The sequence below is a fragment of the Xenia sp. Carnegie-2017 genome, unplaced genomic scaffold, assembly GCF_021976095.1.
Source record: "Xenia sp. Carnegie-2017 unplaced genomic scaffold, XeniaSp_v1 HiC_scaffold_16, whole genome shotgun sequence".
Classification (NCBI taxonomy): domain Eukaryota; kingdom Metazoa; phylum Cnidaria; class Anthozoa; order Malacalcyonacea; family Xeniidae; genus Xenia; species Xenia sp. Carnegie-2017.
This window is the reverse complement of record NW_025813469.1, coordinates 6,840,693-6,867,571: the sequence shown is the minus strand read 5'-3', so window position 1 is coordinate 6,867,571 and position 26,879 is coordinate 6,840,693. Positions and strand designations below refer to the sequence as shown.

Sequence of the window (26,879 nt, the reverse complement as noted above, 5' to 3'; positions counted from 1 at the left end):
TTGGCAAATGCTTGGGCAAAAGTGGTAGGAAATCTGAATCTATTGGAAGGAAAAACATAATGTAAACAAAATATAGGTGTGCTTGAGTGGCAGATTTCAAAGGTGTAGAGAGTGCAGTCTGCTATAAATAAACAGCTTTCAATCTATCAATTTTTTTTTCTATTTACGTCTACTCTAAAACTAACACTAATTAGATTTAATATTTTTTCATGTAAAAAATGTTAATACTGAAAAGTTAATGTTAGTGTTAATATTGTTAATGTTAATAAAGTTAATGTTAATAAAGTTAATGTTAATGTTAATATTGCTTATAGGTGAGCGAGCCAAAAAAATTGTTTGAAAATTTAAAAAAAAGATTCATCAAGCGAAGAAATGACTTCAAAAAAGTAAATAAATCTGGAACATCTCTGTCAGCTGTTGTTTCCTCTAAAACAAAATTGGATGACGATAACTTTCTACAGTGGTTAGTACCATACATAAAGGCTAGAGCAACAAAACTAATTTGTCAGTATCAACAACCAGCAGCAGCTCGACAAGTAATTGTAGTTTGTTAACCAATGATGAAATTAAGCATGTCAGCTTACTAAATGAAGACAATGACTGTCAACAAATTGAGCCAGATGAAGTATTTGATGATAAGATTACTGATATATCTGACACAACTGGACATAGAAAGTGGCCAAAGACAAAAGTCGATGTCGAGAAAGAAGAAATACAGTTTCTTCGTACAATGCAAAAAGCAATTAGGCATCAAAACGAAAACAAACACGTGGAAAAAGATGAAAATGATTTATTTGGAATGCGTGTTGCCTCCTAGTTGAAGAAATTAAATGCACATGAAAAGGCCTTTGCTAAACATCAGATTAAAAATGCAGTTTTCAATATACAAATGAATCAAAACCCATCACCGTCTAACCAATTTTTGCATAGTACTCAGGCTCTGCCTTTTCTCGGAAGCTAAATGATGCAAAAACCAACAAGTTAACTAAAGACTGAATTGTTTATAATTCCATTGAAGAACTTTGTTAAAAAAAATGCTCAAACTTTAAAGTATGAATGTTATTTAGAAGCCATGTTGTTTAAACGAAATTGTTGACAAAATGTTTTATTTTCTTAATTATAAATTCTTCTAGTGTTTCTTACATAATGTTGCTGCCAAGGCACAGAGCCTTCATTGCTATTCACGTACTGTTTCAGTATAACGAGATCCTCGGACTTTGGGGGTACTGATTAGGCCTATACCAGAATCTGATGCAACAACCTTTCTCCATTCTCCTTGCTTGATCTGTCCATTGCTATTTTCTGAATCTACAAATCCAGTTTGGTATTATACTGCATTATCCGTTTGTCGTAAGTAGTTTTGCAGACACACTGTTTTGCCATTACGTATTTAACAACATTGTCTCTGGATGCAGGAATGGGCCCCCGGAATAATCTCCACCTAGCGATTAAAATTCCAAAAGTGTTTTCGATATTCTTCCTGGCTCTGGACAGACGATGATTAAAAATTCTTTCATCTTCTTTCATTCGCTCTTTCTCACCAAGATATGGTCTCATTAACCATTCTTTGAGGGGGGAAATTTTATCCCCCACCAAGTAATAAGGCAATGCATTCATTGGGCAGCCATCTAATTTTTCAGGCTCTGGCACAGCAAGAGAGTTGGTTTCAAATCACTTCTCAATTTCTGAGGCAATCAAAACGCCACTGTCATTATCGCTGCCATATTGCTCTACATCTACAATTGAAAAGCTGTACTTATCATCACACACTTCAAGAAGTGATATACTAAAGAAATCTTTGTAATTATAATTTTCACTTCCCGAGTTGCTAAGGCAATCTATGGCTATATGTCTTCGATCAATTGCTCCTACAACATGAGGCATATCCCATTGCTCTTTAAAACCTTCACTTATGTGTTTCCACTCTGCAGAACATTTTTGAGCTCTTAAGTAAATTGGAGATAATGCATCATATATTGCCTGACAAACTTCTCTAATAATCTTGGACACTGTTGCACGCCCAATACGAAATCCATAGCTGAGTGTTTGCTGAGAGCATCCTGTAGCTAAATATCGCAAAGTAATTACCAATCGTTCCTTTCCACTGATTGCTCATCTTTATAAGACTCAATGGTCAAATCTATCTCTGGACATTCTTAAGTATCTATATAGCAATAAAAATAGTATGAAGCAGAGCTCTAAATTTTGTTGAGTTGCACAAAATGCTTCGCACTTCAATAAAAACAACCACAACCATTTTGATTTTGGTCTCATTAAACCAGAGGTGTTCTTACAACAACAAACTCCGTGCTTAATTCAGATAAGAAACTGAAAGTGTCGAAGGTATGAATGCAAGAATGAAGTAATACAAACGTACCTGTAGTGATACTCTCCGTCTTCATTCTTAGCTCCTGGTATAAACGATTGAACTCGCTATTCGTTTTGTCTTTGAAAATATCTCGAATCCAAAAACGTTTTCTTCTTTTTATCGATGTCTCCGTCGCCTCCATAAAACATAAGCTGCTGCAATTACCAGATCGTGTTCTAACGCCATTTCACAAAATAATCGCTATCGGACATAATGTAAACAACACGTCTAATCGCGCAACCATTGCAAATTAAAGCTATCGCTATTGCTTTTATCGTGATCATTGAGTTCTATAATAACTGGAGCGGCTATCTCAAGCGCGGCTTTAGATATCGCATGTTGTAAAAAACATGGCGGATTTCGTCCGTTGCCGCTGAGATTTACCGAAATTGACCGCTTTTCCGAAAATTTCCCAATTTCCCACTCCCTCCTGAGGAAAGAGTGAGGAAAATGTATGTGTGTATTTGGGATTCGGCAAGCAATTTTTTGATGAAAATGAAGGTAAAAACCTTAAAGTCATAACAGCGAGTCAACTGTGGTTGTCAGTTATCTGCTCCTACAAGGATGCATTTATAACTATCGACGAAAGAGCTATATGTCGGCTACACATGTATGAATGCAGATGTGCGTCGTTTTCTTACCAGCGTCAAACTTGTTTGATCGATTAAACTCTTTAGTCAATACAAAAAAGTATATCTTAGTTCATCTCCACGGTTCACGAGAGAGAAGTCAGCTTATTTGTTATCATTGCTATTTTGCTTCTTTTCATGCAATGGGCAATGGCTTTTTTCGCCACAATTGTAGGATTTTTACTTGTTTCTTTAAAAAAGTACATATTAAATCTCTGGATATTTACGGATTTTCTGTAATTGAGTTAAATATGAAATTTCAAAAAGACTCAAGTCTGCATAGGTTTGGTAAATGAAAACAAGCAATATTGTATAGAAATTACTTTAAGTAACCTTTTTGTGATGTTCTGAAGTGCAAGTGCATCAAATACTTGTAAAGTTGTAGCACATTTTGATTTTGTTGTATTGATAGCGCACTTTGTTTTGTTTTTCCTATATTTGCAATAAAAGTGCACTATAATTTGAATGATTAACACAGTTTTCACCTCAATAATAAATTTCATAAGCAGTTGGTAGTGCATTTTGTTCTCTGAGTATCCACATCTGGTGTTTTGTTCATACAAGAATGATGAAGTGCAAGTAGATATGTCATAGTAAGGCAATAAAACCAAATGAATTACATACCTATAGTGTACTTTTATGCTAGAAGCTTAAAAGCTTTTTTAGAAATTAGAAAGTTATTGTATTATATTACCTCTATATCATCAATCTCATGATAAGAAATAAGAAGCAAAAAATTTGTAGAAAAGCTTTGAAAAGTGAAAAACTTTCTTTAAAAAAAGCAGCAATAATGCATATGATAAATCTCCATTCTGTACTCTAATAGGTAAATAAGCTCAAAGTTTTCTTAAAGAAATATAAGAAATATATAAGAAATATACAGTACAGTAACTTTAAAGGTTTCATCACTGAATCTTTAATGCTTCAGTATAGTGCATTAGATATTAGTAACATTCAAACAACACTCAACTAAAATATTTTGATAAAGATATGACATGATTTAAACATTAAGTTACATAAAACCCAATGGCTTATACAGTTTGAAGCTTCACATCTGCATTGAGTCATCATCAATCTCAGTACAAATGTTTACATAGACACAAACTTTATGGCCTTCTATTTTACATGTTTGTGAATTGACATTTCATTAAGCATCAAAACACACACAACCTTCTTGCCATCTTTCTTTGGATCATGAACTTTAACTTCAAAGCATTCAAGGCATCCTTAGTGAATCCATTGTCTCCATCCATAGAATTTGACCATGATTAAATTAAATAACTCTGGATAGGGCAGACAATAAATCAATTATTTTTACAGCATTACCATTTTTTTTAGACTCTGCCTGGTCAATAACATCTTCCAGTCATCTTTAATCCTTGATCTTCCCTGCATGTTGTCAGCAAATAGAACATAACAAGCTCTGCTCCAAATCATGGGTACCGTTGGGGCTGATCATTTCTTTTTGATACTTATTCACAGAGCAAAATGTGTGCAGGGTCTTTTTTACTTTAGGGAAACTATTTTGCAAATAAATGGGTAAATTTACGATTTCATGCATTAACAAATGACAGAAAAGTATGCAGAATTTTATAAACAAAAACAGGAAAACATCAGCATATTTGGCTTTCAAGTCAGTCTTAAAGAATACGATCTTTAATATGTATTTTATGGCTTTTCAAGTGCATGTATAATTGCTTTTCAATCGTTGACGGACTAACAAAACAAACAACTACCTCACCTGTGAGAAGCGATATGTTCCTTTTTGTGGAAACTACGACATCCAACAATTGAACGATTGAAGTGTTGGCATTATAAAAGAAATGCCAAAAAAGATATCGTCACAGAATATGGAACTAACGATATCCATATTCTGTGATATCGTGTTTGTTTTTGAAAAACTCTTTTTATTTACTATAGACACCAGGGGGAGGTCGAGAATATTATTTTTCTGCAAAGCGATCATTTCAGCGGAAATACGTCCGTTGGCCGCCATTTTTTTGGCACCCTCGCCCCAGTAAAGTTAGCCCCTCCAGTTATTATAGAACTCAATGATCGTGATAAGCCAATAGCGAAAACCAGGCTTTATGAAAACAACATTGCGCTGTTTTCCGACAAAATAACGAACACACTAAACGGATTTCTTCGTCATAGCTCGTACGTTCGACTATTTCCGAGGATAAGGACAGATAAACAAACCGATGGACACTTTTTCAGAATAGCACAGTGAACATAGCGAACTACCCACAAAATGTAAACATAGCTATAACTCAATTTTCTTTATCGGTTAATTAGTTTATTTATTTTGTTAAAAAATAAAATGGTAAGCCGAGGGTTAAATTGCGTTAGAAATTTACGTAAGTATAAAAAATAAAAGAAAAAATACTTTAGAACTATGTAAATCAGTTAAATGCTTGATTCGTAATAAAAAACAATTGTTTAACATAAAATTCGAACCATATAGCCATTGAGTAAGTTATAAAAAGTTATTTGTCTTTAAACAAGACATTATAAGACAAATAATTAAAAGAAAGGTGTGTGTCTATTTATATACAAAGATTTGCATATTAGGTGTGTAGCTATTAAAGCTATGGAAAGTAAAGTGCAAAGTGTAAGAGAGGACACAGATCTACTTAATGATGGAAAACATCCAATACAATTTGCAAATGGCAGTTTTTGCCTACTGGGGAGAGAGAGGCAGCAAGGCCTAGCGATAGTAACTCCTTGTTAGGCTTTTCTATTACAGGTAGCGTTCTATGTTTTTTTTTGTTCAATGGTTTTGCCACCTTTAAAGACGGCGGCTTGCCTCACTCGTTACTATAAAACTTCGGCAGAATCAGATATCTAACAAATTGGGTTCTAGGTCATTGAAGTTTAGAGATCACGATGCTTTCATTAATGATTAAATCAGGGATATATATATATACAGCCATGTAGGGTGAAGAATAGATTATAGAAAATTCGTCAAAGGAAGCTGTATGACCTAATGTATTCACATCTAGCATAAAATGCGGACTGTTTTCCTGTCAAAGGTGAAACTCACAAGTGTTTTGGGATTCTGGTGTGGCGATGGCAAGTAGTATTACTGACTGTCAAATAAACAACACCATGTCTCAGGAATTTGGGAATCATCTCTTTCAATGAAAAGGAGGACAAAATGTAGCAGTTGAGCGAAAAACAAACGTAATACTTATGTGAAGAAAAGTGGCGTTACAGAGGCGGTTAAGTAGGGTGCATATATGTGAAGAGAGTTTGAGCCTGCGCAGGGAAGACAGACATGGATGAGGTTTTTGGGCATAGATGGTTATATAAGTGCATGGTTTGAGTGAAAAGATGGTGTGCAGAAAGAGGCGAACAGTGCTGTCAAAGAGTTGAGTGTGGAAAGCATTGAAATCAAACAGTTTCTAAACATTCCTAGCTGAACACAAAATAATTGACACTCCATATTAAACAAACATTTCATTCCAAATATTTTATAATTGATATGTTATTATTAGCCTATCACATAGAAGCCTATCACATTCATGGTATTAATCCTTCATTCAACCATGGTGCCACGTGCGTCATGTGAATTGACAATTTTTCTTTGAAAATTGACTTATTTATTTAAGTAACGTGAATGAACGTTTAATCACGGTCTTATTTATAATTTGTAATTTTTGCAAATATTTTCTACTGATGATGACATGTAACATCTTTCGAAATGTTTAAAACAAAATGTTTACTTTATAGAGAGTGTCAATTTTTTTGTGTTTTACTAATTTTTTTGGCAGTTGTAATTTCAAGTTGATAGTGTAAGTTTTCGTATTTTGAGCATATGTTAAAAGTACGGTGAATAATAGTAAAAATTTTGTTGGGATGTTGAATGAGAAAAGAGAGGAGCAGAAGTATGCGATAAAAAAAGCACTCGTAAACGTAGCGTCATGTTTAAGAGAGGTTTAAAGGAAAAAGGGAAGTTATTGAACCATTTCTGTGCAATCATTTTCGTTCAGTTCTTTCATACACAACCTTTTTTGAGTATTCCACTACTATTTGTACTCACTTGCACCACATAGTAAATTTGTATTCTAACTCACACTTCATACACCCCATTTTTTGTTAAATCATCGCACTTAACTCACTGAAATTGAACATATGTAGCTACACTCATAATATGTAAATCTTTGTAGCTATACATAAACGCACTGTGGGATATTGCATTCTTTTAGTTTCCCTTTGACATTTTTTCAGTTTAAATACGTTTTGTAAGTTTTTTGTTTGTTTAGTTAATTGTTCTTTTTTGTTGTAACGCGTGAGAATTTGAAACGCGATGAAAGAGTAAGTACTGCTAATGACGTAAAAAGAAAGCTCGACATTTGTTTTGTTGTAATTACCGTTAGTATAAATAGATATAAATAATTAACTCTAACAGATAGCGTAGAATTCGGTAGAAATACTCCAGTGATGTATTGCACTTGTAGCTTGTAAAATAAAAGTTTCAAAACGAAGAGTGTGAAGCAGCTGAGGAGCGGATTCCTCGATACACACACCTTGATCATATTAAATATTAGTATTATGATGTCTTGTATAAAGAAAAAACGTTACTTAAAATAAAATATTATTTCTTACTCAATCGCTATGCTTGAAATTTTATTTTGGGCAATTGTGTTTTTAATGCGAATCTGTTTTCCTTGCCTGAGAAGTCACTCGCTTTTATTTTGAGACATACTTCATTGTAAAAATATTAAAAGTATGGTTCTAAGATACTTTATGGAAAGGAAGAAATTGTAAATTGTTGAGGATATGGCAGCAGTAAATGTTACAATTGTTATTATGTCGTACTTTCTAATCAGTAACATCTTTCACGTGGGTAGTATTCTTCAAAATGAGTGTCAATGAGATTATGTTGAAAAAACTGAAATGAAAGGTTCTCGCAACGTTCCGGAAGTGCATTGTAATGTTTTTGAAGCTTTAGCATACGTAGAGTAAAGCAACATAGTCCTCAAAGCACACTTTAAAGACGTTCTAGTTTTTCAAGTAATTAATGACTTCTCTTTTCGTGTTTTTGTCTGTATGTTGTAAAAATTAACAAGAAAATAACTAACGTGTACGTGGAAATTAAAAATTTGTCTTGCAAAATTCGTGTTTGTTCCATTGCAACCCAATTGCAGACTTTATCTGAACGTCAATTCCTGTTATTTTGTATATTATCACAAATACTTAAAGTGTTATTGCAATGAAGTTTGACCGCCCTCTTTTTTCTCTTTAACTAAATATCCACCGTTTTAGAATCAATTTGATATATGAATAAGCATTTTTTATTGAGTTGAAGTTAGTTAATTTTACCGCTGAATACGGACCTAATGTGCGAACTTCTCAAGTGGTCATGTTAATAAGTTATGACGTCATAAGTGAAACACGTTTGGTTTACGAACTATAGATTTATATGGCCGACGCCACATTCTTCTTCGTTTTTCTTTATTTTTCGGCTTGGAAAATGATTGCTTCTCAATTATTTTTTACACTATGCTAAAATAAGTATTTTAGAAACAGATGGCTGGAAATATAATCCATTATGTGTGATATTAGGTCGAAAACATTCTCTGTTTTGATTAGTCTAGATTTGAAGTATTGTATGATGATTCTTCCATGCGATTTATTTTGGTCTTTTTTCTTTTATTCTCACGATTCTTAAGTGAATTGCTTAAAGGAAAATCTCCAGGAAAATCGCATTGAACTCGATCTTGTTTGAGTTTTTGGGCTTTGTTGGAATGCTTTTAATAGCTTCACAGAAAAAACACATAAGTGATCCAATGTCATTAGAGAGCAGCACTAAGCAAAATACTGAATACATACATAATATAGAACATGGAAATTTCAATAATACAATGTGAGCAGGTGTAAAGAATACAGTGCCGTTATTAAAAGATAAGGGTTCTGTTCTAACAAACAGTGTACCTCTCAGCTTCCTGATAAATAAGCTTCCTGATAAATAAGCTTCCTGATAGATAATACTACCCAGTAACCAAGATTAATCTGAAGATAGTGTATAAGTCATATTTATTCCTCATTCTAGTTTTCTTATTACAGCAGAAACAGCTCTACTACATGAATAATATATAACAACAAAGATATGCTTAAAATAGTCTTGATTTAGGTTGTGTGCTACTCAATTGCTTCAAATAATAATAATTACAATGTTTATTTTGATATCAAACAAACTTATAGACAAACTCATTTCCCTGAAGATTCCTCAAAACTTTTTCATGGACAATGTATCAAGAGAACTGTCATGAGGCTTGTTTTATCATGCATACAATATTTCATAGTTCATACTGATCTCTTCATGGTAGCTAATATTTCAAAATGATGGTTTGATTATCTTCAACAAGCTCATATTTTGTTAAAGGACTTCATTTTTTGACTTCTCTTTCACAATAATTGTAATTCTGTCCTTAAAATACTTGTGAATTCAAGTCTATCTAACCCGTCGTAGTCCAGCTAAGTCAATTTCTCGTTTTTGTTACGACCGATTCCAGCCAAATTGACGTTGGGAATCAAATATTTATTCTTTCCGTTTCGAGCTTTTTGGCCAAACAAACATTTACATAGATCAAAATACAACTCATCAAAAAACGTTGAGCAAAGACATCTACAAAGGGGTGAAACGTTGTCGAACAAAATGAGCCTTTTGTTCGCACCATTGCAGTTCGCACAAGAAGTGCCAAAAATAACAACTTTGGACGAGCATAACTTTGGATAGAAAAGTTCAATTTTATTTCTAATTTCAAATATAGAGTGAAGATGGATACTTCTTTTTGTACTTCTTTTTATTTGGTCAAAAAATTAGGGAGTCAAAATTCGTTCCATAGGCACTTTAAACAATTAAGTTTTTTGTATAAAAAATGTTTCCGAAAAAAGGTCCTGTTCCATAATGCTGGCCTCTATAAGTTATGTTTGTGATTCAAATGCTTTATATTGATCTGTAGCTGCTATGATATAGACATTTAGACTCCGACTTATAAATTCTGTTCAACATGATGTGTTTTTGGAATAACTATAAAGTTTCAAATTTATGTACCAATTAAATTTATGTATTTATTTACAATGAGAGTTTTGGGTTTTGATATTTTCTAATGTGTTTGCTAGGTGAAAATATGACATGTTCTCACAATGACTTCTTCTGCAAAGATGGAGAGTGCATTTTGGCACGATGGAAATGTGATGGTGAAAATGATTGTTTAGATGCCTCTGATGAAGAAACTTGTGGTAACATAGTCTTTTTTAAATTCTGAGAAAAACAATCAACTCGGATCTTGAAAAATACTTCGGGTTGGAAAGGTTTAATACATACTATACTGCTGCTTAAAGTTTGACAAAAAAACTCAAATCAAAAAATGAATAAAATGTAAAAATGAAGGTTGAAGCGCGTAATTGTGTGCATGCAAGTTGTACTCTTCTAAACTTTGGTTGATATGACTTGCATACATGAGCAACTTTTTCAATTTCTAGAATCAAGTCTGATCCTGATAATGGTAGTCAATTAGCTCCTTTATTTGTTAATGAGATTCTCTATGAATTTTTTTTCAAATAGTTAATACTTCTGAAAGATTGTTATATGCAGTGCGGTGTTTGAAATTGAATGAAGATATGATCTTCGCACTTTGCCGGACAATTTAAGCAATTGTCTCATGAACCTGAAAAATTCAGGTGACTCAACGGGACTCGAACCCATGACCTCTGCGGTGCCGGTGCAGTGCTCTCCGGCGCAGTTAATACTTCTCTTGTTTATCACAAGGTTTCCTCTGTTTTTTTTTCAATTTTCGATGCAAAAAATCAAAATAATTTGCTACGCCAACACCATTTTCTGTGTGCTAGAAATTAACTTTTCAACTACAAAATGCTTTAAAAAACTTAACCTGTTTTTGCCCTTTCAGTTTATAGGTACTTTAGAGATTGACATGACCAGGCTAAAAGTTTATCATCTCTTCCTTAGAGAGTTACCCAACTTGCTTGTCTAATCAGTTTCGATGCAAGTCTTCAAAGAGATGTGTGGATAAATCATGGCAATGTGATGGTGATTATGACTGCGAGGACTACAGTGATGAGCTCAATTGCTGTAAGTTAAAACATAAAAAATGTTAATTGTTAATGAGAGAGATGAGAATACAGAACATAGTAGTAAAAAGTAAAGTACTCCGGAAAGAATTAACTATTCTGATCAATTGATTTAAATAACTTTGTACATGAACTGCAAGTCTGCAAGTGAGATTAATATTTCCATAGAAGAAGCCACATGCCTGCAAAGTTACTTGCTCTGTGCATTCATTTTTTAAGCTAAAGAGAACATGTTGTCAAACAGACTTAAGTAGCAGACTTAAAGTAGGACATAAATAGCAGTAGCACAGCCAGCCGGCAAATTTACTCCCACTGAGCAAGGGGGAACAGCAAATATTTGCATAACTGGAGTATAATATCGGGCTTTTATGTTACCGTTGAATGACTCGAAAAGTATACATATGTATTCAATCTTACACAAAAAATAAGTTTTTAAATGTATTCTAACAACTATATTTTATTTATGACATTATTTATCATGTCAGCTATACCAAATTTCTCTATTGTGTGCGTTTAAAAGAAAAATTATATCATTCAGCATTTGGGGGGACTGAATGTAAAGGTTTTTATTGTATACTAATTTTATGAAAAGAGTGTATTGCATTTTAAATCAAACGTTTCTATTTCTGCATGTGCTTTAAAGGGGTAGTCAGACCTTAACACAACTTTCGCTCATATGAAAGTGTATATTGTTCTTACCTCTCTCGCGAAATCCTAGGTTTCCAATTCAAATTTAACTCGAGAAATAATGCCTTAAATGTGTGTATTTTTCGATCGCCATTGTGTACATGCAAGCGAAGCCGCAGTCCAGCAGCGGTTTTTCGTCGTGACGTCACTGCGCGGTGATCGTTGTCAACATTAGACAAAATATACTAGCAAAAGTAGAAATTACGCATAAGCATATTCATCGTTGCATTTTATTTTCTAAGTTTTTAAATTATTTTGCGCAATGGATACGGATTACTCAAACGATTCCTCTAGTAATTATTCTGGAAGCAGTGTTTCAAACTACGAAGAAATGATTAACGATCAAAACATGATTCAACCATATGCTTATGAGCCGATTGAAACAGACTCTAGCGAAGAGCCTATGGACGACTCCGACGAAGTTCAGCTGTTGTAACAATGAATGAAGACTCTGCACAATTTGAGGGAATAGATACTCCGGACTGTATTACAGATAATCCTGTTTTTCAAAATCTTTTTTAAATTATTGGGTATTACGACTGGCATGGAGTGAGTACAAACAACACTATGGTTCAAGAACTGAAGAAGGACCTGAACACAAAAGACAAAGACATGTGGCTTACAGGCAACTGGTTCGATGGTGTTGGAATGTATTGGGCAAGGAAAGTAGAGTACCACTACCATCTTTTGCTGTTAGCTACATTCGAGCACATTTCCAACCACCAGGTCTAGAAGAGGACTTTGTCTTTGAGGGTTTTAAATTCGCTGATGAATAATAATGGTAATGTAAACTATTATAGCCATATTTATAAGTATCGTTAATGATGAATTACTAATAAATAAAAATATAAATTGGATTTAGTAAATGAACAATAAATACAAATTATAATGGCCAAGCCAAACCAATTCTTTATTTGTGCTATGCAAGGATTTTGGTGTACATAATTAAAAGTGCCTTTGCTAATGAATTTGCATAGCAAAACAAAAATTGGGCTACTTTACTATTAGAGATTCTCTTATTATTGTGCTTGTATAACACTTTCTTTGTTTGGCTTTTCTATAGATGCAATATTTCTTGAAATGTTTGCTGATAAAGAAATCTTGTTATGTACATTTTTTACATTAAAACAGCAGACATCTTCCCTCATACCTTGCACAAAAGAATATGACTTACTCGCCATAATTGGCTTGGCTACCCAATTTTCTTGTCCTTTTGGGAACACGATATTATATCACTTTTTCCCTTGCTGCTTTCCACATTGAACTTGTGCTTGTTTTCTGCCAGTGTTTACATTGTGGTCTATCACTGCCAACTTGGTTCTTGCAAGCATACCTTTATACGAAAAACACTTTTAATAAAGTATTTTCCCTCCTTCCACTTGTGCTTATCGTGTTCCAAAAGGGCGAAAAAATTGGGTAGCCAAGCCAATTATGGTGAGTAAGTCATATTCTTTTGTGCAAGGTATGATGGAAGATGTCTGCTGTTTTAATGTAAAAAATGTACATAACAAGATTTCTTTACCAGCAAACATTCCAAGAAATATTGCATCTATAGAAAAGCCAAACAAAGAAAGTGTTTTACAAGCACACAAATCAAGAATGGGTAAACAGTCCCCAAAAAATAATTATGTATATATCAATATTTATAATTAATAATAAGAGAATCTCTAATAGTAAAGTAGCACAATTTTTGTTTTGCTATGCAAATTCATTAGCAAAAGCACTTTTAATTATGTACACCAAAATCCTTGCATAGCACAAATAAAGAATGGTTTGGCTTGACCATTATAATTTGTATTTATTGTTCATTTACTAAATCCAATTTATATTTTTATTTATTAGTAATTCATCATTAACGATACTTCTAAATATGGCTATAATAGTTTACATTACCATTATTATTCATCAGCGAATTTAAAACCCTCAAAGACAAAGTCCTCTTCTAGACCTGGTGGTTGGAAATGTGCTCGAATGTAGCTAACAGCAAAAGATGGTAGTGGTACTCTACTTTCCTTGCCCAATACATTCCAACACCATCGAACCAGTTGCCTGTAAGCCACATGTCTTTGTCTTTTGTGTTCAGGTCCTTCTTCAGTTCTTGAACCATAGTGTTGTTTGTACTCACTCCATGCCAGTCGTAATACCCAATAATTTAAAAAAGATTTTGAAAAACAGGATTATCTGTAATACAGTCCGGAGTATCTATTCCCTCAAATTGTGCAGAGTCTTCATTCATTGTTACAACAGCTGAACTTCGTCGGAGTCGTCCATAGGCTCTTCGCTAGAGTCTGTTTCAATCGGCTCATAAGCATATGGTTGAATCATGTTTTGATCGTTAATCATTTCTTCGTAGTTTGAAACACTGCTTCCAGAATAATTACTAGAGGAATCGTTTGAGTAATCCGTATCCATTGCGCAAAATAATTTAAAAACTTAGAAAATAAAATGCAACGATGAATATGCTTATGCGTAATTTCTACTTTTGCTAGTATATTTTGTCTAATGTTGACAACGATCACCGCGCACTGACGTCACGACGAAAAACCGCTGCTGGTCTGCGGCTTCGCTTGCATGTACACAATGGCGATGGAAGAAGAGGCAAAAATACACACATTTAAGGCATTATTTCTCGAGTTAAATTTGAATTGGAAACCTAGGATTTCGTGAGTGAGGTAAGAACAATATACACTTTCATGTGAGCGAAAGTTGTGTTAAGGCCTGACTACCCCTTTAATTAATTCTTGTTGGAGTACGATTTGTAGCTGATACATATATATACACTGCAGGATCAAAACTTTTACTTTTTTGCAGTGATGGACACAAACTGTGCAGGAAAAAAATAGAAACTTTTATAATACAAATGAAGTAAATATAACAAGAACGCTACTTTAGCTTCATTTGTGACGTTAACTTGCACGACTGTTGTAAAGAAAATAGAGCTTTTGAATTGTTTTGCTTAAGATATACGGAATGAAATTGAAGGAAAGTTCTTGTTCACTGTATGGTTTTGAGTCAAGTTTGTGATTGTGACTGTGATGGAATATGTTTTGACACTGACATAATCAGTGGCGTATCTAGCAAAAAAATTTTTGGTCAATCTATTATATACAGAGCCACGCCTTATGACGTCATGATTTTCAATCATACCTTTAGTAAGATATAAGTACTTTATTTAAGTTTAATATACAAATTTTAAAGTACAAACAAACACCATGAAAGTTTCTAACAAATAAAAATAAAATTTACTGTGACTTCTAGATACGCCACTCGACATAATCAGACTTTGAGCAAAAGAATTTGTCAATTGACTGGGAAACAAACGCTATTCTCCGAAACAACTTTGGCGCGTAAATTATTTCATACAGAATAGTTTATCATAAAAACGTTTTGTGCACTTTAAAGCCAAAATTTTATAAAAAATGCTAACGTTATTTATGTGTATACAGTTGTATTGTTGAATTCTAATCTCTAAAAAAACAATGAATTTGTCATTAAATATACTACACAAAGGCTGTGCGTTTTTTTGTCATTTTGTTCATTATTTCAAAACGATGAGTTGAATTTAGACTTGATCCAATGAGTTTAAAAAATTATTTATTTTCTTAATTTTGTTTTGAATGAAACTGGACGCTATATACCTTTCTTTACAATTTTAAAGCTGCTTACTTTCCATATTCTTTCAACCCGAAAAACACACGGAAAACAAACTCTTCCTAATTATAACTCATCATTTAAGCTTCTTAAATTAATTTTAGGATAATAAAGTAGTTTTTACGATCGTTAACCTAGTCTAAATGTATCTTTATCTAAGATGAAATAAAAGATGTGTTTGCACAGAATATATTAGAAATTGGGCGCAATAACAGTGCTGTTTTATAATTAAGATACAAAAGATGTTTAATGTCTTTGTATAGGCTTATGAAAACCACGGAGACCTTTGGGACAACTCGACAGCAGATTCATGACTGAATTGTAAATTATCTTTGATTGATTTATTGATTCCATTGTTTGAGCTAAAATTGATTTGCACATGTTAATATATCGGGGAAATATATCGGGAAACTGGCAGGAACTGGCTCCTATATCGGGGAAACTGGCAGGAACTTAAACATAAGACTTACTGAACACAAACGAGCTACTAAGAAACAAGACAAAACTAATCACATTGCCGAACATCACCGAATCACAAAGCACAACATTGACTGGGACTTGGCAAAATGCATTACTTACAGTACTGACTATAGACAACGGCTTACATAAGAAAGTTGGTATACCAACTTGGAACAAACCCCTCTGAACAGATCACAGCAATTACCGGCACCTTACAAACGACTTCTTCACAATACAAACAAACGATTAACTAAAAACATTACACTTCACACTAATTCACAATGACAATACACAATTGACACCCACACATTACAGCTAAAAACATCACACCTAAATCACACTTCACAACTAAAAACATTTCACTTCACACTAAATCACAATGACAACACACATTTCCTGTACAAACAATACAATGACGTAAGAACCAGAAAACAAACACGGCTAACCTGACGTTTACTCCTCATTTGACTCTGAAGATGACTACCGCAAAGGTTGTCGAAAAACAGTCAGTCAACAACAACAAAAACAGTCCTTCTCAGGACTATACCAACCTGGACGATCTAATGTAACACAGCTGTAGCCAATCATCGCGTGCATATTTAATTGTTTTGCTTACAAAGATCAATGCCACAAATACAAAATCATACATGTAAATATAATGTTAGTATTTGCAATGGTTTTTCTATAAAATTTTAGTCTTTAAAATATGAAAGCATTGTTCATTTAAAAAACCCAATCGCAAACTTCAACCACAAAATTTTACAAAAGCTCCCTTTAAATTTCAAATTGTACACTACAGCATCAAAAAATAAAATTTAAAATTTTCGTCCTTTACAAGTCGCAACAGCCGTTGAGTGTCTGCAGGTATAGTCCTGCAATGTTTGGCTTCATCGAAAAAATCTGAGGGTCCACTTATATTCAATTTAATGTTCGAAAATTTAGGTTGAAATAAACACAGTCTATGCACGTGCCTGACTCAATGAGAAAATCAAGGCTTTTTGGAAACAAACCAGCAGTGGCGTAGCTAGCCACTGCTCAGCATGCTCAGCATGATTAAGAATTTCCACAAAAATTATTTCATTCTTATTAGTGTCATTGTATATTCTGATGCCTGATTGTTTCTTATTTACATATAAGTATTTGGGACGAAGGTCAACAAATGAATTGCATTTTGCGTCTTATTTTAGTATTCCATTACGTTTTACCTTGCTGCCAGGCAACAGCTTAAACTAGAACTTATTCTCCGCTTACAAACGCAACTTGGTCATGCTCTCAAAAATAAGCATGACCAAGTAATATATTTTATAGAGAAATTTTTGCTAATCTGATTGGGTAAGAGCATCTGAGTATGCTCAAACGCGACATTTTACGTCATCTGGTCATGCTGATTTTGAAATTTTTTAATGACCAAACTTAATCCATGCAAACAATCATACTTAATTGCTCTTTGTTGGAAATATCAGTTGTCTTATCAACCTGAATACATACAAAAGTGAATTATCCATAACGCTTAAAGTTTGATTATCTTATGAAGACAACCAATAAACTCCTTTTACATTACTCGAGTTTGCTCATGTTGTTCAGGGTGCTGCCTATAGCCTTCTTCTTGTATTGTGGCAAACTGCAACCTCAACTTTACTTGTGAATATTTTCTTTGCCAATATTTTCTTTGTTTGTGTTTCCACTTTTTTAGAAACAATTAATACTCCAACAAAAAGGCCTTTCTTACTTCCACATAATTGAGTTTTCTTATCCTGGCGACTGAAGATGGTGTTATAAAGCTTCTATCATTAATGCTGCATGATAAATGTCAGAAAGATTCATGTTTTTTTTATTTATTTCATTATCTAAAATCTATCCAATAATCTAACTATCGTTCAGACAATAAACTTTCTTTTATTCATTTTTTATATTATTGTTAGTTTGCCTTTCCCATCATAAAAGTTACATAGTTTTTATTGTCTTCATGCAGTCAAACAGAACATAGATAATTGTTGTAATGTTAAAGGGCGAAAGTGGATTACTTCGTATAGTACTAATTATAGTTAACGTAGATATTGAATACTGTTTTTAAAAACATTTTTTTGTAGATTTTAAGGATTACTTAAACTTCAACTGGTTGGGTAAATGTTGTTGTTTTGGTGGTCGTAAATGGTCTAAATTTTAAAAATTTTATCGCTCGACCCTAGCATGATGGCGCCTAGTGAGGTTGCAAAAGAGAATCACCAATTAATTTTTGCTAGCTACGCCTCTGAAAACCAGTCTCTCAATTTTGTATTTTGCAATTAAAATAAGAGGTGCAAAATAATATTTCTAGCGAGTTTAATGTAAAATCTTCAGAAATACCCGATTAATGACTGGTTGAAAAAGCAAAAAAGCGTGAACATAATTGCCTGTTTAATTATAGCTGTGCACATTTTCACATTTATAGTTCAATGAGTAATTGTATTTTGATATACAAATGATAAATTGGATAAGCATTTTCGAGAAAAAGACCTATAAAACACAAAAACATACATATGGTAAATGAAAAATTAGTAATACTGCTGGGGCATCATAAACTGAAGCTAAATATGAATGTGATTTGAAAAAGTTTTCATTTCATTTGACGAATAATAAATTTTGCGGTGAATTGATCATAACTTTTAATTTTTAGTAAATTTAAATAAATTCCCACTACTTTCTTAGCTTGTATACTGACATGTGCAAAGTATTTCTTGGTAAAGATTTTTTGTTGATTATTTTTTGTTGATCATTTTTTGTTGATCAAATTGTCAAAATCTATCACCCAATTTCTACGTCTTGTTAAAAAAATATTTTTTCTCTTTTTAGACCAAAGTGAGTGCACAAGTAACCAATATCAATGTCGAAATGGGTTCTGCATTGATGAAAGTTACGTTTGCGATGGTGACAAAGACTGTCAAGATTCTTCCGATGAAGACTCTTGTGGTAAGAGTGCTGTTTTTCCTCTTCAGTCTTTTGAAGGAAAAGTATTTTTTCTATACAAGAGCATAATTCCTAGTTCAAGTCATTTTTTATGATTATAACGAAGTGTTTTTACTGTTCGGTGTAGAATACAAAAATATAAACACACTGCTTCTCTAAGTAATGGAGACAGACTTTATAGAATTCATTCAGAAATATTCACGACTTTCTGTCTGAAAATATTTACGACAAATTTACTTAGATTTGCTGCTGCAAATTCTTCACTAAGCCTGATACATACAACGCAACGAGCCAATTGCATTGGCTTTACAAACATTTTCAATCAAAACTTATATAGTAAATGAAAAACTTCTTACTCTAATGGTGACGGAAAGGTTGCCGCAAAAAGTAAGCGCACTCTGTAGCGTATCCAGTGTACGTCAAAATAAATTATTGCTCCTCAATTTTAAATTCAAATAACATTTTGAAAATTACTATTAGTTTTTAATTTTTAAAAAATATAATCTTACCAATGGTTTGACCTCTAAGGTTTTAAGAAATGTAAATATACGCCAAAATGTGCTGCAGTAATTTATTTCGACGAGCTCTAGATCCGACAATGAGCGCACTAGTATACAACTACATATAACAAATACAACGTGATTAGTCTTTCCCTCATTTTAAAAGCTTCTGCGATGAGATAAATAATTCTTAGCTCTTGATTTTTTCTTCTTGCATGATGAGATTATAACCTGTTTGATTGGAAGTAAGTTAAGATTAATTTTTGAAAACAATATAAGAGACATTTTGGTTTGTAGGCGTTAACGTTCGTTGCAAGGATGATAAATTTCTTTGTGATACACGACAATGCATTCCAATCCGTTGGAGATGTGACGACGAACCAGATTGTTGGAATAAAAACGACGAAGCAAACTGTAGTAAGCTATTAATCCTAAATAGTTTGAAATAATTCTACAAAAATATTTAATTTTTCTTCTGTGATTCACAAATATTATTTTAAGTAGGGATTTTTAAAGAGTTTTTATAACTTATGGGAGGTATAAACTTAGTCTGTAATACGGATACAATGCACGATAAAAACACTTAAATTTATTTATTTCTAGCGTCTCAACCTTGTGTTTCTGGACGATGGAAGTGTGGAAGTGGTGATTGCATTCCAGAAAGTCACAGATGTGATGGAGACAGCGATTGCCGAGACAAGTCAGATGAAATAGATTGTGGTAAAAAAAATTTTGTATCTATGTGTTGAAATATGTCGCCTGGTGATTCTCAAGAATTTTTAATTAAATTCATTATAAATAAACAATTTTTATTTCATGGACTTTTCAATAACATTAGCTTTTACTTGACAATGTAGCTACTAACCACAAGTTTGCATTTGAGTGTTTTAGTTTCTTTTTTTTTTAAGAAACATAGACTGTTTAGCTATAGGTAGTATGAAGTATTGAAAACTGTTTTTGTCCATATTTTATCTTCTGTTGAAATTTTATCAACAATTTTTTTGTTTAAATAGAAAGAACATATAAAATGAGTTGATAACGATAATTTAGTAGAATGGAGATATTGTATTTTTTCTAAAAATATTTAACTTTTTTCTTTATGAGATTGACATCGTTATGACATCAGTAAGCATAATGACATCTAAAAGATCATCTATTTTTTACATCGTTTGAATGTTTTATAAACAAAGACAGCAGTTTAATGAACACGTGTGTAAATAAATATTTTAAACATAACTAATTTAGATACTTTAATTCTAATTGTGTTCAAAAATTAGTTTGTCCTAATGCTAATTATACAATGTGATGTCGTAACGATTTAATTTGCATATCGAAGAAAACAAAAAAAACAACAGAATTTTTTGAGGAAGTTATAATTGTCTTTACAATGCAATCAAAAAACACGATGATAAATTTTGAGGTTACAAAGTTTAAAGAAGATTTTGAATAGTGAAAGCACGTTTTTTACAAAATGCTCTCTTTTTTCACGTTGCCCATGCTTGTTTGTGTACTTGAGACTTTTTATACATCTCAATCCATTTCCTTTTTTATTGACATTTTTCAGTCAGAGAATCCTGTTTTGATAAATGTGTGATCTTTTGCTAAATCTTTAGTGTTAACAAGGCTTACAGCGAGAACTATATTAATTGATTTTCAAACAACTTTACATATAAGTTAAAATCATTCACATAAATATTCTATTTAGGTTTGGTAAGAGTTGATTGTAACTTAAAGACGCAGTTCCAGTGCAAATCCGGAAACTGTTTACAATCAAATTGGGCTTGTGACGGTGATCTTGATTGTGTTGATGGATCAGATGAGTTAAATTGTAGCAGTGAGTCAATATTTCTAAATGCGTAAAATATTTATAACAAAAGCATATTTATTTTGTAATTGTCAAGTATAGAAAATGGTGCGATAATGATATAAGGAAATATGATCAGTAAATATGATTAAATGTCTGGGTAAATGCAGTGCCAGCCAAAATCTAAGAGTATTTTGAGAAGACTTTTGAAAAAAACACTATAAAAAATAATAAAAATGTCGAAAAAACAATTGGTATTCTAAAAAGGATTTTTCCGCAGATTTTTTTGCTTTGTCACATTTGTTTGAATCCGTGTTTATGAGATAATTCCTATTATTTATTTTAGGCAAATTGATTGATAGCAATAAAACGTTTTCTTATTGTCCTCATACACAATATCGTTGTTGGAACGATCAATGTGTCTTATTTGATCAAGTTTGTGATGGCAGAAAAGATTGCACAGATGGTTCAGATGAAGAAGGATGCCGTGAGTGTTCTTGTTTTAGTTACGAATTACTGACTTAAAATCATTGCGTAAAGGATGAAACCAGTTGCAGAGTCATTTATTGGGAGGGGGCACATATTTATATATTTATGCTCTGCCACATTAAGTTCCTTTGAAATCTATTGTTTGAACGGATTAAAATCATATTAAAACATGCTTATATGAATTTTTGCCCCACAAATTAACGATTCTGGTACGTCACTGGATGAAACCAAAGACACTCGCAATTATTACTGACAAAGATGTCAGTAACCATGACGAACAATTAATTACCTGCAATAAATTTGTGTGGATTTGCAAAGTTTGAAATTTTCCAAGTATCAAAAAAAGTAGGTTTTTTGTGAAATTTTTGCATCTATTAATCTGGTATGAAGAGGTATGTGAGATGTTGCTTTACTGAACAAGTGAAATTTTAACACTCAAGGAGCATAATGTTTCATCATACGGCCCATGGGGTTCAACTTTGTAAACCATCGTGTTCATTTTAGCGTCAACTGTAAATCAGACATCGTGCGGAGTTAACAAAGGTGGGTGTCACCAGATATGTCTGGACCAAGAAACACGTTACACCTGCTCTTGTTTTGAAGGATTTAAGGTTGATGCAACTGATCCAAAGCGTTGTGAAGGTGAGTTTAAATTGAATAAAAATGAAAAAAATAATTAAAAATATAAACAGTGGGTGTTTGTTGTCTTTTTTTAATTCATAAGTCAAGTTATGTAATTTACTATATGTCTTACTGTAATTTAATATTAACGATCTTTCAGATGTCAACGAATGCCAGATAATGGGATTTTGCAGTCAAATTTGTTTTAATGGTTACGGTAAATAGTTTGATATGGTATTTTTTAAACTTTGATAAATCATTTAATTTATAAAGTTTTTGTTTTACACAGGAACGTATAACTGTTCGTGTGTCAATGGATTTATTTTGCAATCAGACGGACGTAAATGTAAAGCTGAAGGTATTTCTGATATACTGAATTTTATATAGAGTTTACGTTTATTTTTAACAAAGAAATTCGATCGCTGTAGACTAAAGTTGCATGATCATTAGTGAAGTTATTTCATGCACAATATAATTGTGATTTGCTCAATAAGGGAAAGAATATAAGCAAAAGTAAAAAATGTAGCTTATAATACAAGCATATTTGTCAAAAAATAAATCCGTTACAGTTTCAGAAGATATTTCATTTAAGACAGTAATAAAGTCACGCATCTCAACCCTTTCATTTAATTCTGATGTATTACTTCTCAAATACATTTTCTAAAAAACTTACAACATATTATAACATATTATAAATAAAACAATAAAATGCGTGATTTGATTGGTAACTGTGCTTGCATTAGCCTGTCCAAACCGATCTGAACTCAACCGATTAAACTAATGGATTAATTAAAGAGAATATGCAAATCAATTACAAATACATGTTAGAAGAAAAATGAAAACAACTGTTTTAAATTTGTCGGTTTTGCATTGTTGTTATTATATAAAGTATCTAAATGAAAGATGTTCTTCGTGTTTGAACTCTATGGCTTGTGAAAACCTCGAAAACGTTTGTGAGATGTTTCAAGCTGTTGCAAATCCACGATCTTCGGTTTCGTGCTTAAGCTGATCTGCTCTCGAGTTCTCCCAAACGTCTTCTCGGTAAGCACAAGCCTGTGCAAACACAGCAAACATCTCTGTACATTAAAACAACACTGTACATTGCCCCGTTCTTAAAAAAGATAATTGTCTTGGGCAGTAGTAAAAAATACAGTTTTTAAAAATTTGTCTCATACTTAAAGTCATTTTTTCATTTGATCTCAACGTTCACTTTAAGAATTATCAACATTTATCTATTCTAAAAGGGTAAAATTATCATCTGCATAATGGAATAATTCATAATAGAATAATGTTTATTTTATATAGCAAATATTCTCTCCTCAATTTATTTTGTTTTTTTATACTGTTAACCATTGTCCGTTGACACCCAGAACCTGAAGTTTGTTAATTGCAGCTTACTTTGTAGGATCTCATCCTCTTATTGCGCTAAGTTACCATAAAGATATCACAATAACACCATATCGAGACTCCGGTGAGAAAGACAGTGTGTTTATTAATGGAATGGAAAATGCTGCAGCAATGGATTTTTCGTTCGAGGGAAGTTTAATATTTTGGGCTGATACTGTATTGAAAAGAATTATGTCCGCAAATTTCAATGGTTCAGCTGTCAAAAACGTCATAAGCCATGGTCTAGTACGTCCTTGTGAGTAGAATTATTTCATAGATTATAATCCTGTTTCTTCTTTTTGTATAAATATGTTAGACGTGCTTTATCGAACTGACAGTTCATGAAGAAAATGTCCTTTTTGCTTTAAAATTTCGTATTCTTCCATCCTTAAGTTTCATTTGTAATTCGTTACTGCAGTTCTCTAACAAACATGTTTTCAAACTAAGCATATCGCCATGTAAAATAAATGGAAAAGAACAACATTTTTTATGATAAAGGATTTGTTGACAAATGAAACAAATGAATTAAAATATTGAAGCAAATGAGTTTTTTTGAAATAGGACAAAATTTGCTAATTTGCAGTGCACTTGCCTTCTCTGCTTAGCGCATATACATTAGACAAGTGGCGAAGCCAGGATAAAGCTTTCTACTCCTGCTTATACTGTAACGCGATCTAATCCTGCTTATACTGTAACGCAAGCGCTGAAGGAGCGAGGCGCTAGGGGGTCCGAGGGCATGCTCCCCCGAGTAAAAATTTTGAATATAAGGAGTCCAAATCGGCCATTTCGTGCATTTTTAGGGGAAAAAAGTGAAATTTATCAGCCGATTTGAGCAAGTAAAATTGCAATTTACGAGCCTAATTTTCAAATAAAAGCTATTTAACTCAACATTGCTGTTTCGCCCAATATCAGGGCTCGTCAGCATGCCTAGGAAACGTGCATCTTAAAGTTGCAAATGAATCCAACATGGACAGCTTTCCAATAAAATAAATTGCATTGAACCGTTTACGTCCCATGTTTTTTGGACCTTTGAGTTTTGGATGGTTTCTAGATGTTGCCATTTAGCCACGCTGAGAAAGAAGGGTTAAGGCTGGTCAACAAAGATGTATATTTTACTTAGCTTATAGAAATTAAATAAATGTTGAATGGTCTTAATTTTCTTTACTTCATTTGAAATCGAAATTTCATCTCCGTGGGTTTTTTACAAACTTTGCTAAAAGTAATTTATGAAGCGATTTTTGATCTTCTTTAGCATTTGATATATCTTTATGTATTGATATTCTACCTAAAGAGCCTAGACGGGAGTCAGCCATAGTGCTACAAAGATATGATTTTACCCTAGTTAAGCATGAGAATGACTTCTCCACTGAAGCACTAGACACTGCCATCACACCATTGAGTTTTAGCAATTTGACCACCTCAGGAAAAAAAGTTTTTGCATTAACTGCATAGATATAGTTTAAAAGCTCCATTGGGTTTTTCTTGTGGAAATTTTTATCCTTATAAATAAACGTCAGTGATTTTGTAGATTTGGCACATTAAACAAGCGGCCATACTTATCATCTAACTGATTAATCTTAGCTACTTGTGCACCATCAGCCCACTGTGCAAACAACTTAGAATTTACCAAATGAAAAAAAGAAAAGCTCTCAACTTCATGGAAGTGATTTTTGCTCAGATCTTCTTTAAATTATGCCTTTGGTTTTCTCTAAAGTGCTGGTGTAATATCTATCAAATGCAACATCAGTACGCAAATAATTAGAAAGATACTTTTTAAAATCATGTATCTTATTAATTGCATAAGAAAAATGTACAGACCTAGTTTAAAGAATTTCACAAACAATAGATTACTGCTGCAAAATATTGTAATATATTTCAAGAATAAAACAGAAAAGAAAAGATTTCCAGAGCTAACATTAAGAAATTTGAAAAACCGTTCTACAATCTCTTCTCTTCGGTCAGGCCGGACAATAATACTGAGTTGCTCCTTACTTGAAACATCCAATGTCTCATCATATTGAATACTGATGAACTGACAATCACTTATCTCATTATTAATCTCATCTTGAATAATGTCATCTAAGCCATCAATTAGATCATTTTGCCCATCTGATGATAGCCCAGAAAATACCCAACCAGAATGTGGCCTTTCAGCGGGTTCTAATTTACCATTTAGGCGTCTATCAAAAACTGAATCGAGTTTGCAATAAGATTGCAAAGGCTTTCTATAATTCCTCTCTGTTAAGACTTTTACTTGACTCATCATGCCCCCTAAATGACAGCTCCTGTCTTGCCAAATACAAAAGAGCTTCAGTTAGATTCTTTAGCATTTCCCTATTTTGAATAACACCCTCATTATATGTTTCCACAGCTTCCATTCTCGCCCGAGAAAACATAACATCAATGCTTTCGTTGTCATCTTTACTAAATTTTCTCCAAGTCGTATAGGACTCCATATTTGACTTTGCCTTTGCATGCTTCTGGCAGTCACTTAAGAAGCTATGCATATTCATATAGCCTGTATTATTCGAAATATTGGATTTAGAATTAAAAAGTAAACAAGGTCAGCAAAATAGACTTCTCCTAACTTTGCTAGCACATAACCAGTCCTTGTTCGAGCATATGCAACCCTCAACCTTTTGTCTTGGGCTTGAACTGATCTGCTCTCGAGTTCAGCCAAAGGTCTCCTCGGTTTACATAAGCCTGTGCAAACATCGTAGTAAATATCTTTTATTTACAAGTAAATATCTTTACAAGTAAATATTTCTTAATTATAAAATAAACACAATGAAACGCGTACGCTGATTTGTCTAGAGCTGTGTTTGCATTAGCCTGTGCAAAACACATCTGAGCTCAACCAATCAAATCAATTATAACAATCAATCAGTCAAAGAGAATTTGCAAATCGATCATGAATACATTTTAGAAGAAAAACTAAAAATTTTTGTCTTTTTCGTATTACTTTTATTTTATAAAAGAAATAAAAGATGTTTTTCGTGTTTGCACTGGCTTATGCAAACCTCGGAGACGTTTGTGAGAACTTTCGAGCATGTGCTACCCTCGACCGTCGGTCTTGGGCTTGAACTGATCTGCTCTCGAGTTTTCCCAGAGGTCTCCTCGGTTTGCATAAGCCTGTGCAAACACAGTAAACATCTTTTATTCCTTAAATGAAACTCACTAGAATTTTATTTTGTCCTGCTCGCCTGAATAGAGCAGGAGTAACTTCGGGCAGGCCACTCATT

General features: G+C 33.0%; 1 protein-coding gene across 1 annotated transcript in view; it reads left to right on the top strand.

Moving 5' to 3' along the window:
• Window positions 1-10,390: 10,390 nt before the first annotated feature.
• Window positions 10,391-26,879, top strand: part of LOC124435936 (low-density lipoprotein receptor-related protein 4-like) — a 38,455-nt gene continuing 21,966 nt past the window's right edge. Inside the window, exons 1-11 of the mRNA XM_046985867.1 lie at window positions 10,391-10,406; window positions 10,973-11,095; window positions 18,724-18,840; window positions 19,635-19,754; window positions 19,941-20,057; window positions 21,043-21,171; window positions 21,488-21,628; window positions 22,135-22,272; window positions 22,412-22,468; window positions 22,541-22,609; window positions 23,657-23,893. Of these exons, the coding sequence (XP_046841823.1) occupies window positions 10,391-10,406; window positions 10,973-11,095; window positions 18,724-18,840; window positions 19,635-19,754; window positions 19,941-20,057; window positions 21,043-21,171; window positions 21,488-21,628; window positions 22,135-22,272; window positions 22,412-22,468; window positions 22,541-22,609; window positions 23,657-23,893 (1,264 nt within the window). The remainder of the gene's footprint in view (window positions 10,407-10,972; window positions 11,096-18,723; window positions 18,841-19,634; window positions 19,755-19,940; window positions 20,058-21,042; window positions 21,172-21,487; window positions 21,629-22,134; window positions 22,273-22,411; window positions 22,469-22,540; window positions 22,610-23,656; window positions 23,894-26,879) is intronic.